Below are 16339 nucleotides of genomic sequence, written 5' to 3'. Positions count from 1 at the left end.
CGCTCAGCGTCCACACCGTGAAGTTCCCCCGGGACACGAGGGACGCTTGGCTGCCCAGTAGGAAAAGAGCACGGGCCTGATTGTGTGCTCTGGTGCTCGAGCCAGTGAGAATAAGTTGGGACATCTACAGTATTTCATCTCTGCATGGGAGAACCTGACATTGCATTCACTGGGCGTGAACTTTTAGTTATTTTATTTATTCATTTTTAGCTCTGAGCAATGTGGTAGAACATACTATATGTATTTTCCTGAATGATATGCATTTAACCAAAGAGACTATCTGTGTCCAACTGTACAACTGCTCTAAAACATGGCCATCCCAAAGGAGCAACATACCCATTATACCTCCATTACTGAAGGCTTGTATTAGCCCCTAATTCCTTTTGCACAAAGATCTTGCTCAGCAAAAGATGGGAAATATCAAATTGTTTATTTAAACCAGTATGCATATTACTTGTATGACATGTACCAGCATGTGCACATTAAAATAAAACAAATAAAGAACTGGGTATTCATCTACTAATCCTATGGATCTTTTAATTATTAACACTTCACTGCACCAGATCCCCAGTGGTGCTCAGGAAAAGATGTCTGAAAGAGCTTACTGCTGTGATTCTATCAGATACCAAGATTGATGGTAACCTGCTAAATGATGAAAATGTGGTTAACCCTTTCACTAACCACACTACAGAAGGTTAACCTTTCACTACCATACTACATACGGTTAACCGGCTGTAGTGTGGTAGTGAAAGGGTTAACCTTCTGTAGTGTGGTTGTGAAAGGGTTAACCCTTTGTCGGGTGGCAGTGAAAGGGTTAACCTTCTGTATTGTCACAATGAAAGGGTTAACCCTTTGGTAGTGTGGTAGTGAAAGGGTTAAAAAAGAAATGGCAACCAGATAAACAATGAATGTACACAAGGCTTCTAATTGAGACCTGCTTTTATTTGTACAAACACATAAAAACACCCACGCCTTTATTTGGGACAGGCGTCTATTTGGGACTTTGCTTTTATTTCGATTTTTATGGTACAATCTAAAATATGATCATCCCAAAGGAACAACATACATAATGGTCATCCCAAAGGAACAACATACATATGGTCATCCCAAAGGAACAACATACATAATGGTCATCCCAAAGGAACAACATACATAATGGTCATCCCAAAGGAACAACATACATAATGGTCATCCCAAAGGAACAACATACATATTGTCATCCCAAAGGAACAACATACATAATGGTCATCCCAAAGGAACAACATACATAATGGTCATCCCAAAGGAACAACATACATATGGTCATCCCAAAGGAACAACATACAGTACAGTACATAATGGTCATCCCAAAGGAACAACATACATATGATCACATCTGGTTTTTAAATGGACATATGACTCTGCTTTTTTGCAGATCCTCTGAATCCTTTTCTGGATCGCTATCATCGTTTTCCCCTCGTCCTGGGAATCTACAGGCATGAGCGGTCCTTAGTGATCCCCTGCAGGACCTCCTCGCCCGACACCGTGGTAGAGCTGCGAGGGGTAAGACCTTCATGAAGTTCAGCCATGATTACACACTATTATGGGCTTATGAGATTGTTGGAAAACATATAAAACATACACACTAGCAATGTCATTAAAAGTAACTCTTGAGACAAAGTTTTCCACTTTGAAATGTCGGGACAGCCAGTGTGTTTGCAGGCTGCAGCTGTAACGTTAATCCAAATTACTTGGAGGGTGAATGTGATGCATCGTCTGAAAGGCTTATACTTTCTTTAACCATGAGTGAACTCCTACAACTTATCCATTTATTATGTTTGAAAGACATTGTTCATCTGAAAAAGTATACTGAATGGTACTTCATCTGTATAACAGCAATGGGTGTATAGAGGTCTAATTTGTACATAGAATGTGATGGGCAGGGTTTCCTAAGGTTACAGTACATTGCCTGGCAGTGGTCCTGGTCTGCACAGTGCATGGTCTGTGAGAGAGATCAGCCTTTGACGTCACAGTGTTGTAAAAGTGTCCTTAGTTGTGATGTTTGTATAAAAATAAAATAAAAAATCTACCTCTATACGATAAACACCGGCAGCACTCTGTACTTAAGGCGTCTCGTCGGTTCTCACACCCTTCTTACTCTGGCGTACGGAAATGGGGGGGACGGGGGGGACAGTGGCTACTGGGAGGGGAAACTCAGGGGTAGCAGGAGGAGACATCCTGTCTGCTTCCTGTAAGAACAGGAAGGTGTTCCAAGAGTGGTCCTCTCAGAATAGATCCTCAGTCTAATTATAGTTCCCCTTCTTTTTACAAACATCATAATCAGGAAATGCAACCCCCCTGAAACATGTTTAAAAATAAATAAATAAATAAATGATCATTAAAAAAAGAAAACACACTGCACACTAGGTCCAATCAGGGGGAACAATAGGTCAATGATACTCTGGGGATACTCTGGTTTGAAAGCAGATATCAGTAGAGAACAGCAGAATCTGATGCCCCTGTTGCAGTAGAAGCTGAGAGACTAAACTAGAGGTCAGTCGATAAACCTGATCCTTCAGCAACAATAAGGCCATGGTGGCAAAGTTGCCATCGACAACAATAGATGTTTGTGTTGTTTTGTAACTAGAGAGGTGTGTGTGTGTGTGTGTGCGTGTGCGTGTGTGTGTGTGTGTGTGTGTGTGTGTGTGTGTGTGTGTGTGTGTGTGTGTGTGTGTGTGTGTGTGTGTGTGTGTGTGTGTGTGTGTGTGTGGAGGGGAGGGGGGAGGAGGGAGGGGGGTGATATATGGTTATGTGTCACAGTGCCTTGCCATGGACAAACATGTCTTATTCAGACGGCACAGATTAGTGGTGTGACCTTCCTGCTATTGGAAGATCTATGGCACCGCTCTTTCCTGGTCCCTTTCCTTCCCTCCTCTCCTCTCCTCTCCCCTTCCAGCTATTGGCTTGAGAACAAACAATAGTAGTGGAATCTGTCCAGATGCATGCATGCTTTTCAAAGGCAACGGTACTGCTTCGTGCATCGCCACATGGATAATAGCAATGGTTATGAAAAATATGAAAAAATAAATGCGTCCTTCATTTCAACAGGTGGTCAAACGCAGCTGAGCCCAGTGGAGCATGAGTCCCATATCAAATACAGCTGGACTTTATTCTGTTGTACTTCATTCCGTCTGCCTGAGTGGACGTCTTTAATGACCACCCAGATAATCAAGACACCTCTTGTCTACTTGTCTCCTGTTGTAGAGGCCGGACCTATCAGAGGATGTTAAGCGGGGCATGTTGTGGGACCCCAGGGTGGGCTTCACCATTCCCTATGGTCCTTACACCATATACCATATACTCACCTGTGTCACCAAGGTCAACGGCCATGACATCGAGACCCTATACATCCCTCAGAGGCACAGTGAGTCCGTTGTCTTTCTGCCTGAGCTCAAACAGAAGTTGAGATCAATGCAAACACATGCATACGAATACATTTTATATTATTTCAGTGAAATGTTTGTTGTGTTGTCATGAAATAGCTTAGACTGCAGTCCACTTCCTGTTGTAGATATGACAACTGACAATCGAATGTCGTCCATTTAGAATGCTGGTTTACATTCATTCATTTTGAAAATAAAGAAGTTTATCCGTGCAAAGTATTTTCCACAAACCCCCTCTGTATCTATCCTGTGCCCCTTTTACAGCGGATGTTCTAAACAATGTGAAGATCACCCCGGCGCGCATCAGGGTGCTGGCAGGGGATGCCCTCCTCCTCAACTGTTCGGGTGAAACCACTTGGAATGGACGGATCAACTTCACCTGGGCATTCCCCAAGAGGGCTGTAAGTATCCCTAAGATCCTCATGTACATACTCTTAGAAAGGGACTCTGAATCTCCACCGATACCTCTCTTTAACTACTGAGATAGATCTATAATCCATTTGATCACCATTAACACTTTCAGTGCCAGCCATTAGACGCAGCCCTCTGTAGCAACGCCAACGTTAGATAGATAGGAATCCGTAACCTTGTTTTTAGAACTATAACTATATTCTATATTATAGCTATGGATACAATACTATGGTCATTTGCCATTGACTTTCTTCCAGTCAAGATGCAAAAAAGAGAAAATGTTTCCATGCATACATTCGCGCGTTATACCGTGGTGAATATAAGTATGTTTTTAGATCGGTCTGGGGTAATTCCTGAAATGCTGAGGAATACTGTAGCCCTATAGCCGTATTATACTATAACTGTTGTCGTTTCTTGCCTGGACCCGCTATTATTCTCAAATGAAATCTATATCATAGGTATTATGTTTCATCATGAATGCATGAAAGGGGGGGGGGAGGTTGTTCTTTGATCGCCACCAACGGCATACGTTGTGGACTAACGTTACAGACACACGTTTGGATCGAGCTGAAGATATGCTTGGATAAACGCAAGCAGGGCCGCCTGGGAGAAATGCGAGGCCCTGTGCGAGATTTAAACGCAACCCCCCCCCCCCCCCCCCCCCTCTAAAAGGTAGAAAAAAAAAATATATATATATATATATAATTTTTTATTTAATTTTTTTTCATACAGTCAACATATTCTTAAATAATAGCGCTGCCCGAGGCTGGGCATGATACAGTCAACATATAGCAAGAGAGAGAGCGAGAGAGAGAGCTCCCGTTCTACAGTCAATATACAGTGTTATCGCTGCACAGACCCGGCAATGCCCCTGACCCTCCACCAGAGCAAGGCCAGAGAGAGAGAGAGAGAGAGACATTGGAAAGAAACAACCCAAAACCAGAGCAAATTGAAATGCTATTTGAAATGCTATTCTGTCAAAGATGATGTCGTAGTCAGAGTGCCAGGGCCTGCTATTCTCACGGCTAATGTCAATGGTCGTAGCACAAGCTAACAGCTAACTCTAGGCTAACTGATAGCATCAAGCTAACGTTCCCAGCCGAGCGAAAACGAGCAGCTAACGTCGTAGCTAAACAGCTAACTGGCTCAACAGTTAGCTCAACCCGGCTATCGCTAACCACTAGCTAACGCAGAAGCAAGCTATGCGGCTACCACTGAAAAACTGTACAACGTGAGAAAAGCAATACAGGCCAACACTTCAGACAGCCGCTGTGTTTTCCTCTTCTCATCCGAAGAGAGAAGGGAAAAAGAAGGCAATACACGTCCCACTACAGAGTGGTGTTTACCATAGCGGTGCCGGCAACAAGTCCCTCGCGGACTATAGCCGACTTGAGCATGGAGATATTCTCATAATGAAACACCAAGCTCACCTCCCTCGCACCAGGTGCTGACACCAGGCCACACACCGTTAGCTACTACAACAGCTAGCCGGCCCGTTTGGCTCCCGAGAGAGAGAGAGAGATATATCCACGGTGGGAATAGAATAGAGTGCATTAAAAACTCACCAAACGTCCAAGAGGATGGAGACAACCGCGTGGAGTTGACGAAGTTCAACTGCCGAATGACCGTCCTCTTCATCTTGGCATAACAATGCTGCACGCGCTCTCTCTAGGTTAGCTAACGCTAGTTAGCCTTTAGCTAAGCTAGCTACTAGCCGACATCATCATGACTATCCCGACTGAACCACACGTTAGCACTCAATATTATAACGTAGCTAAAGCTAACTAGCTGTCCCTGCCTTTAGCCGGGATGGCTAGCCTGACTGAACTGTCTAACATGCAACAACTTTCATCTTCAGTCCATCTGCCGAATGACCGTCCTCTTCGTTTTGGCTGGCATAACTAAGCATAACCTCCAAAGCTGCACGCGCGAAATAGTCAAACGCAGCTGACGCACGCCGGCGTACACATGATGTAACCCCTCCCTCCCTCTGGGGCTGCAGAGCCCCAGAGCTCCAATAGTGAGTATGTCTGGTGCTGCAGAGCCGCAGAGCCAGGAACATTCTACAAACGTGTCTAATGTGAAATATATAAGCATATAAGCAAAACTAGATTTTAGGTCTGCGATGAAAAAGGGCCTCGCGGGAAGGGGGGCCTCGCAAAAAATAATAATAATAATAATAAATAAAAACTATTTTTTTTAAATTTTCTTTTGTGCGAGGCCCCCCTTCCCGCGAGGCCCTGTGCGACCGCACTGCTCGCACACCCCCTGAGGCGGCCCTGAATGCAAGATTGATATCATATAGCCCTTACCTTGACTAGGATGTACCCCAAAAATAATATTCCAATTATCTGATCGCGATTCCAAGTAGTGATGTCCATCGTGTTGCCAACATAATCCACCACACATCATGCGTCGGGAGCATTTGATTCTTCTCAATCTGACCGCTATAAACGCTGAGCTTGAGCAAAAAATGACCCGGACCCATTAGAACGACCCACAGGCCAAGATATAAGGTTTCAAATGGTGCTTAATACCACCGTCTAGCTGGATGCGGCCGGTATTGCACCTTGGCGACCTCAGACTCATTCCCTATGGTAACAATGGTAACGCAGAGGCACTGTACAAGAAGGGCCAGAGCCGACTCTACTTCCTCAGAAGGCTGAGATCCTTCAATGTCTGTACAAGGATGTTGAGGATGTTCTATGAGTCAGTGGTGGCGGGCGCCTTCTTGTACGCTGTGACCTGCTGGGGCAGCGGACTGAGAGCAGGGGACACAAACAGGCTGGATAAGCTGGTCAGGAAGGCCAGTAGCGTGGTTGGGGTGGAGCTGGACTCCCTATCGAGGGTTGCAGAGAGGAGGAGCCTTGCTAAGCTCCAGGCCATCAGGGAAAACCCCTCCCACCCACTATACACAGACTTGGCTGACAGGAGGAGCATGTTCAGTGCTAGGCTCACACTACCTAAATGCAGCACTGAACGGCACAGGAAGTCCTTCATTCCAACAGCCATCAGTGTAGCTAAGGGGCTACACGACCCTGACTGTATTTAAAGGGGACATGTACTATAAATGTTATTTTTCAGTCTCTAGCATTGTATTATAGTAATAGGAGTTAGTATCAATGTGTTTTAGTCTCTAAATACCATATTGGCGGATTGCTCTGATTCAGCTCAGATAATTTCCTGCTCCAGTAAATTAGTCCATCCTGATTTGAAGGCCTGAGTCACGTCATTCAGGCTCTGGGTAGAAGACAGTGATGTGATTGGCTCTGTGGTTGTAGCTAATGCTCGCCCACTGCCTCATACTGCGAGGCAGATTGAAACCCGACACCTCTGCATACTCTGGAGGGAGAGAGAGAGAGATAGAGAGGGAGAGAGAGAGGGAGAGAGAGGGAGAGACAGAGAGAGAGGGAGACAGAGAGAGAGAGGGAGGGAGCACTTGGGGGGGGGGGGGGACCTGCCGCGCCACACGGGAGAGGGGAGGAAGGGAGGCCCCCCCCCCCCACACAAGCTGCCGCAGGGAGAGAAAAAACGAAAGGAAGAGACAGCCTGTCTTTTTTTTCTCTCTCTCTCTCTCTCTCTCTCTCTCTCTCTCTCTCTCTCTCTCTCTCTCTCTCTCTCTCTCTCTCTCTCTCTCTCTCTCGCACCCCCCCCTCTCTCTCTCTCTCTCTCTCTCTCTCTCTCTCTCTCTATCTCTCTCTGTCTACCAGTCGCAGACTGTGTGGACTGACTGTCACTCAAAGTGCTTATGGGCGGAGCCAGGCCATAACAGCCTGAAATCTTGGAGCTGAAAAATGATGGTTTTGAGTACTTGATTAGAAATATAAAACAATGCATTTTTTTGAAAAAAACCTTACAGATGTCTTCAATAGACTAACAGGAATTGTGTAAAGTTGCCCAAATAGTGCTAGGAATAGCAGTACATGTCCCCTTTAAAGGATAGGTTCGACCACTACTAAATATTAATTAGCCAGACATTAAATGTACACAAAATGGCGGACACTCTATTAACTGCGAGGGGACAGTGATACCAAGTTCAAAGTCAAACATACATATTATATATCACAGATCTCCTGTTACTAAGATAATGTCAATGCAACAATGTCCGAGGTAAGTATAGTTCCTAAACTACTGGTACCAGACCATTGGAGCTCTGAATGGAGGGAGACGGAGTGAACAGCACAGGGGGAAGCAAGATGGCGGATGGAGACGATATTATCTGGAGTTCCTACTCCAGAGAGCTGCAGAACAACTTGGTATAATCCTGTCGTCGCTGGATAGGGGGTCTCGTACGGACCTGGTTCCTGTATTCCAAACACCCGATGGCAGGATTAATAGCTAATATTCCAAATGCCCGATGGCATGGTCACTAGCTAGTTAGCCCTTTTATGCTAAGGCTAACCCGCATGTAGTCAGTAATAGTTAGTTGAATCCAGAACGCCGCTGGGTTCAGCCCAAAGTCTCTCAACGTTACTTTCTTATTTGCCCGTCTGCAAATCTATAGAGATTATTATTTACTTCACTTCGCTCAAACAAGTCACTCTGCTCTTCCAATGGTAGCTCGACAATATTGTTGTTGTATCTAATCAGCCGACCAGCTCTCTATCAAGATACGTTGGTGGTCTGTTTACTGCTGCGCTAAAACGTTTGCTCTCACACACTATGCCCGGGCATGTCCTAAAACCCCGCGCATGCGCTCACACTGTCTACAGGTGCATGCACGCGCCTACGGCGTTAAGAATGGAACATATGCAAAGAGGCGAATGATAAATACTGTTAGGTAAATAGACGACGTGAAAATATATATCTTATATACATAAACAATATATAAGGTATACAAAATAATAAACGTGGACTTTATGTGTTAATCTGGACCTTCAGAACAATCAGACTATACAATGCATCACTGTGCCTCATTGCATCACTGAGCACAGAGTGACAGTTACCATCTTCCTGGACTCTTACTTTTGAAACAGCACTGTGCAATATTACACCTACCGTAGACCTCAGTATATTTTTACTGTATTTATTTACTGTATATTTTATTCCATTTTTATTCTATTTTATTCTACTCTTATCTTAGGCAATTCGATTTGTTTTGTTATTCTTATTCCTGACCTGTTCTGTCTAAATGTTTAATGTTGAGCGATTTGCAGTGTCAAATTTCCCTCGGATAATAAAAGTATTTCTATTCTATTCTATTCTATTCTATTCTATAATAGGCTCCCTGGGTGGATAATGAAAAAAAATATCGAAAAGGAAAAACTACTGTTAACACGTTTTTGGCACTCAACGATCGGGGCCCAGAAACGTGTTAACACGTGATTGGCACCCAAAGTGTTAAGATATATATAACATCTTTCTATGTGTCGAATATGATCTCAAATCAAGTAATTCCGCTTTGATTTGACACATGGCACGTGGTATTCTCCTAGTACCGATACCCTGGTATGATGCGTCGTTAGAAGAGGCCGTCAAAGATATGTGTAGAGACGGCAGGTGTGATTTTAATTAAGCGACTTTTTCTTCATATGTGTGGCCAGGAGAACCGCAGCCATACTGTCATAAAAACCAAGGAAGACCCGGCGCGGGTGACCGGGATGAGCAAGTCACTGTTGATCTCCAACGTCACCACAGCGGACAAGGGCATCTACCGCTGCACAGCTGAGATTGAACATCAGAAGGACAAGGAAGCCACAGCCAAAGTCCTTGTCTATGGTGAGTATATTTGGGTGAAATCAAATTCATGTTCAGGCAAGGTGTATAAAGGGGTTCTGTTGCAGGCTCTGATTTAAACTCCATTTAAAAACTATAGTATTCCAGCAGAAATTGTGAGAGTGTGGTTGATACACTGCAGACTGTGCTGAATGAGACAATGTTGGAACTGTCTGTATGACAGACGGTTCAGGGGATACAAAAGGGGGCATGGCCCAAGTGTAGGGGGAGAACAACATGAATTTTGTTTTACGAGTGTAGCAGGGTGGATTATCCCTGCTTCGTGGGAAAGGGTGTGCACAGCCACTGGGTAGCGAGACACAGTAGAGCTCCGTCTGACTGCACCTTCGTCTTTGGGCCTGGAGCGTCAACTGGAGGCCGGCAGTGGGAGTGGATGGGGCCCGGGATTTACCAACCTGGTCTGGTACTCTGGTCTTCCTCGCCTTTCCGGGGCGGTCAGCAGTACTCCCCAACTCGCTCTCACTTCCCTCAATACCTCCTTTAACCCTCCCACACCTAGTGACTGAATTGTAAATAAATAACTTAGTTCCTCCCGCAAGCAGTACCCTCCCTCGGTGACATTAGAAACCTTATAGTGGAAAGGGGGAAGTTGGATAGGAAGGGGTTAATTGTATTAACGTTACCCACACCAAAAGAGTTAATAATAGGCTCAGGAATGGACACGCACACAGGACTCCCATCTACGTTCTTTATCCTTATTTGTACTGTGCAGTTACAAATAGTCAATGGTAAAGGGTGGTTCTATGTCTATTTCAGTTGTGATTCCATCTCTTGTAACACTTGTAAAATACACCCACACTGTATAGAACCAGGTATTGCAGACCCAAATATAATATACTTCAATGTGCTTGACTCATCACCCACGTCTGGGTTAGTACCAGGGATAATACCTCTCTCAGGCTTTACTTATATAGTAGTGATAATACCTCTCTAAGGCTTTACTTATATAACAACAGGTCTGTAACCTCCCCACAGGGAAAGGGTTAAGTAGATGGGAAAATATTATTAAAGAACAAACACGTTATCACACTCAAAGAAAATGAAAAAGGTGGGCCCACTTTACCAAACAAAAGTCCTATACTAATGCCGGCATGTAATGTTTATGGGGTACCCCTATGAACTGTAGTTAGCAACATTAGCTTCGCCCGTAGGCCGCGCCACACTGTGTACTGTACAATAGGATCCTGAGCACCGAAGCGCCAGTGTACTCAACCAAGATGGCGGCCTCGCCGCACCACCACTGTCCGGGTGGTAAGATGGCGTAGAACGCTCTCGTCTCAGGAGCTAGCAAGCTGTGTTAGGCAGAGGGGGCAGTAGCGGGCTGGAGGCGCGTGCTGGGTGATGGCGACCTCTGCTGGACGAGATGAACTCCCGTGCTAGGCTGACGACTGCCGGTGCAGAGCAGATGTAGACCGCCGGCGAAGACAGGCTGCTGGCTGCCGGTGCTGGGTTGACGCGCAATAATAATCTGGGGCTACCTTAACTGAAGCTACTCTGTGGGTCCTAGACAGCCCTCCTGCTAGCCGAAACATACAACAACGCAGGGTGCCTCTAACCACCAGTCCTCTTCAAGCCACGCTGGCTGGGCACCTCGCTGGAGGGGATAACGTTAACATAAGCCAACTCTTGGCTATACCGCTTTCTTCTAGGATAACTCGTTGTATCACTAGGGTTATTCAGTGGGGACATGCAACACGCTACTACGCTTATATTTCTAGGATAACCCGTAATATATTCAAGTTCAATACATTCACCCGCGTGATCCACTACGGGGCTCTTCCAACGACACGACCACCCAGGTCCAAGTCCAACGTCGAAGAGGCTGGTTCTCTCCACTTCCGTTTCAGTTGACTTGCTTCTCCTCATGCCTCTCTCGTGCGCTCCGCCTGCCACCGCCGCCCCCTGCTGGTACCGCCAACTAGCCCCACAGGAAGAACTGGGTGGATTGAATATGATTCAGTTTACTGTTTATAATCCATATTCCAGCCGGTGAGAGAAGGAGAAACTCGCGTCATTGTTCGAGAGAATATCAATGGAAACTAGTTAATATGTCTTTGTGCACAAAGGGGAGATAAAAGGCAAGTCAGCACTTCTGAATAATAGTCAAATATTCAGGGTGCTACACTAGCATTTAGCAACCAATTTGAGAATAATTACTGCATTTTGTAAAACATTAAAATAGAGTTACAGCTTCTCAATGGCTAGTTTCACAGAATCGGCAATGCAATATATAACAGTGTTATCTGTTGAACTTGACAGCCTTTCAGAGCTGAGACAATATTATTCATATAAAATAATATTAACAAACCTGGAACTATACAAAATGAATTGAGTGAGACATGAAATTGCTTATACCAGTAAAAGGAGAAGAGGCATATTTGATTGCGCAACATATTTGCCATGTTTAGGGTCTTAGAAACATATTGACATTATAAACTGTGAAAACTGAAATCATTGAATTCAACTTTCGAGTGCCCAGCTAGAGAGCCCATTTGTGTGTATGTGGAGTGCCACTGTCAAACAAATGTCAATCCTGGGAGATTAAAACATGCAAATCAAAAAGATATTTGACAGTCGTGACATAGTTTTTATGTATTTATTTAGTATGTTCATGCAAAATTTTGCTTGCTGTTGCAATTTACTAAATGTCTTGCAGAAACTCAAATTGCAGCCTCAACACATTCCACAATTCATTCCTATGAGGCAAGATTGCGCACAAAAAGTAAAATGTCTCCCACCCTGTGTGCCGAAACCTTCCACAAAGCAATATCAACGCAAATTGGAGAAAGCCGGACGTTCTGACCACTGTAGGAGGAGTAGCGTGCCAAACAAGCAGCGGAATAAAGACAGCGAGCATAATATTGGGGATTATAATCATGTGTTTGGGAAGGGCAACCACACAAAAAAAAAATTTAATCAAGTAATTGCTTTACAAGACACATACCATGTACTGCACTTATCTCTGCACTTTTGATATTGTGGCTGATATTCTGCATACATGATAATGTCTTGTTGCCATAAAAACAGTGCCAGTATAATTGTAATGGCATTTTCCCACTAACATGCAAATCACTTTGTCATTGCTGTATGGTTTCAGAGCATCCATTCATGAACGTGACCTATAAGAACGAGAGGGCTCGGAGGGTGATGGTCAACGAGGGGAAGAGGAGACTGTCGTTTGAACCCAGGATCGATGCTCTGCCACCACCCAACAAATTCACATGGTAGGTGAAGTTTTAGAAAAAACATTCAAATTAGTTTTGAGGCTTAAATCGACTGTAACAGTTATGAATATGTAAGTAATTATGAATATGTGTGTGAGGGTTTCATTTAATTGATAAGATTAAGTAAGTTTCTCCATTTTCAGGTACAAGGATGGGGTCCCCATCAGCGAGAACTTCACCTGTTACATGATATCTGGCTTCAACCTGAATATCACGCACGTGCAACAGAAACATGCTGGGGTCTACACCATAGCTGTGAGCAACCTGGACAGGGGCCTGTCCAGGAACCTGAGCTACACTCTGATAGTCCATGGTAAGACAGTCCCACAGCCCTGGTCATTACTGGCCATCCTGAGTAAATTAAGCAATACCCTGGCTTTAGGTCTCTAGCCCTTCAGTCCAGTTGTGCCGGCTGGCAGGTAGCAGCTTCACTATGAGAGGAATTTGGGGGCTTGTTTCCAGGGCTGGATTGACGTAGCAAGGGCAGCTGGTGTTGATTATCGGGGCTCTTTTGAAGGGGCTTTGCGCAGTGTGTAAACGGCCCAGTCCCTCCATCCTGCACGCAGATCCCAGCCGCTCGAGTCGCCTCGAGACCCCAGCATTTATTTACATCCTCACCATGAGCATATACAGTACGGCTCATATATATAAACAACTTGTTCTGTACATTATGTGTAGGCTGTAGGGAAGCAAGGAGCATGCAAGCTAACGCATGCTTGCGGGCCTTTGATAACACTTTAGTACACTATGTGGGTGGAAACATGGGTGCAATCTGCTTGCTGTTAGAACATAGTGGTGTAACACATGTATGTTATTCCGAGTTGACTACAGAAGAGCAAAAGCTATTTTCACTGCATTCTTCACACATTATAGGAATCCCATTACAGAGCAAAAGTATAAAGATCCGGTCCATTCTTATGTGTGTTTAAGCTTTATTTATAATCCTTGACTGTCCCAGTCTGTAATTATTGGAATGACAATAAACAAATAAAAGCCACAGATACAAAAAATGCAAATGAGAAGATTCCTGGTAACAATTAGGGAACTATTTTTAACATTGTTGTTGTTTGAATTGTTTGAAGTCATCCCAGTGCTCCAGATCATGAATATGTTCAGTGTGTTTGTGGGGGGGCTGCCTGAGGACAGCTGCTGGGAGAAGCCATATTGGGGCTCAGACTGTCTGGTGAAGTAGACAGAGAGCATGGTGAAGTAGACATGGAGCGTCTAGTCCTGAGGTGGCACGGTGCTCTCTCTCTCTCTCTCAGTCTCAGTCTGGTGTTGATTACACTTCTGCTCCGCTCTCCCAGACTCCCACTCGGGTGATCCGCTGATCTGAGTACGGGCCACCTCTGGGCCAGAGGTAGGGTCGCTCTCTGACCTGCAGCCCCCAGGCTAGCCAATCATCCTGCCACTCCCCTCCAACGATAGCTCCTTTTTCCATGGTTATCCATCATGGCTGTCGCCCCTCATTATAAAGACATTATCAGGTTCAACAGAGAGGTGAGGGTGATGTGGAATGGTTGATGCCACACGGTGACTTATCTTTGTGTGTGTGTGTCTCCCACAGTGAAGCCGACTATATCAGAGGAGGAACTTGCCTCTGGGGACGTGGAGCCCTACATGTTGGACAAGCAGCACCAGATCACCTGCACTGTCTTCGGACTGCCCACGCCTAAGATCACCTGGCTGTGGCAACCCTGCTACTCAGAAGCAAACCTTACTGAGTGAGTGACCCCCATCGCAAACAAGGGCAAACACTCATTAACTCATTCAGCGCCAGCGTGTATCCCCATCCCTGCTGTCAATGGGCCACGCTTTAAAAGATAGGCATTTTCACGGTGCGTCACGATGTTTGCAGAGCTATATCTATAATCTATATTATAGCTATGGAGACAATACTATGGCTCATTTGACAGTCACTATCTCTTGTCCAACATTACATTTTTTCATACATACGTTCACGTGTTATCCCATGGTGAATATTGTATAGTTTCAGAGTGATCCGGGCTAATTCCTGGAAGCTGAGTTATGGAGCGCTATGTGCATTTTGCTGAAGTCGTTCGCGTTGCTCGCCTGGACACGATACTATTTCCAAATCAAAGGTATATAATAGGTATTATGTTTCATCATGAAGGCATCAAAGGGGGGGGGGGTCGTTTTGTGATGCTCTGATCATCAGCAACGCATACGTTTTGGAGTATGTGACATATGATCGTTGCGATCGATGTGAAATCATTGTAGGATCAAAGTAGGATTGATAGTCCTATAGTCCTTACCTTTGCTAGGAGGTATTCCAAAATGAATATTCCAATGGTCTGATCGTGATTTCCAGTATTGATGTCCATCTGGTCCCTGACATGAAATGGGACAAACTATGCATCAAGTGTGCTGGACGCATTCCAAGTGGCTCAAATGAAGCCTTTCACTTGCCCGGGTCCCATTTCTCCGACCGGACCATATAAAATGTAACACACAGTGTGAAAACTATCGAAAACCCGAGTATAGTCGGGTTCTGGCGCTCAACCGCTGGCGAGATAACCCGACTATAGTCGTGATTGGCCGTGAAAGAGTTAACCAAAGGTTTTAACTTACTGCATTCACAGTCTTAACCTATTGCCACTTTGAAGGATCAAAGAGGTATATCAGTACACAGTATATATGGTAGTTGTTGTGAAGGGCCAGATTAAACCGAATATATATATTTATTTATATATATATATTTAATTGTATTTGTATATTCTCTAATATTCCCTGATATCCCTTGTATATTCCTTGTACAATATGCATTGAATATCCATTCTAGCCTACTGAACATCCCATAATAGTCTCCATTCTACTATTGGTCGAGACCTTGGTGCCAGGCTGCCATACCCCTCAGACCCAGTTCAAACGTACCGCTCGACATGTACGAACAAGTCCTAGTTCCGCGTAGGAATTTGGCTACCGCACCACTAATGGGACTATTTGTTCATAGTGCGTATATATACTGCGCTACTAAAGTAGGACTTTCTTTTCAGTCCAGTTTCTTACCCTCCAATAGAGTCACAGACGTAAAGCCTCCCCGCGATGCCACGTGTGGGAGTAAGGCCAAGTTCGGCCTACCATCGGTATTGAGACATCGTGTATATTAATATTTGAATAGTCATATTTGGCACTATATCGTCGAGTTGGACGTAGTCTATTAAGCTAATAATAGTCTGTTAATATATAGTGCTTCGTGCGGTGAGAATACTACCGTAGTCAGTACCCCATCGTTTCGGGCAGAGAACTGGCTGCTTACCCAGGGTGGTTGACCCTATGTGAAGCTGCACCCGAGGAGCCCCAGAGCCGACGAGCGAGTGGACCTGTATACCGGATTATTCTACCGACGACAGCCCGCCTTCCCAGGCACGGATTATGCTTTGGATACTTTGATTATTCCATGGATAAAGACCCCCGACACTGCAGTGTGTTGGAACCCCCCCCCTGGAGAGGACGCAAGGTGAGGAGACGCTCTGCAAGACGAGGTCTCTTCACGTCTCTTCCCCGTGGACCGGAGAGAGCCGG

At 44.9% G+C, this 16339-nt stretch overlaps 1 protein-coding gene across 2 annotated transcripts in view; it reads left to right on the top strand.

The window, feature by feature from the left end:
* kdrl (kinase insert domain receptor like) overlaps positions 1–16339 on the top strand; it is a 102556-nt gene that overhangs the window by 27411 nt on the left and 58806 nt on the right. For both annotated transcript variants that reach the window (XM_084331505.1, XM_084331504.1), the window contains exons 4-10: positions 1415–1542; positions 3244–3403; positions 3687–3823; positions 9377–9551; positions 12667–12793; positions 12937–13106; positions 14361–14517. In XM_084331505.1, the coding sequence (XP_084187631.1) occupies positions 1415–1542; positions 3244–3403; positions 3687–3823; positions 9377–9551; positions 12667–12793; positions 12937–13106; positions 14361–14517 (1054 nt within the window). The remainder of the gene's footprint in view (positions 1–1414; positions 1543–3243; positions 3404–3686; positions 3824–9376; positions 9552–12666; positions 12794–12936; positions 13107–14360; positions 14518–16339) is intronic.

This window comes from Notolepis coatsorum, assembly GCF_963971535.1.
Source record: "Notolepis coatsorum genome assembly, chromosome: 16".
Classification (NCBI taxonomy): domain Eukaryota; kingdom Metazoa; phylum Chordata; class Actinopteri; order Aulopiformes; family Paralepididae; genus Notolepis; species Notolepis coatsorum.
Note: the sequence above shows the minus strand (reverse complement) of the source record. Positions and strands in the feature narration are given on the sequence as shown.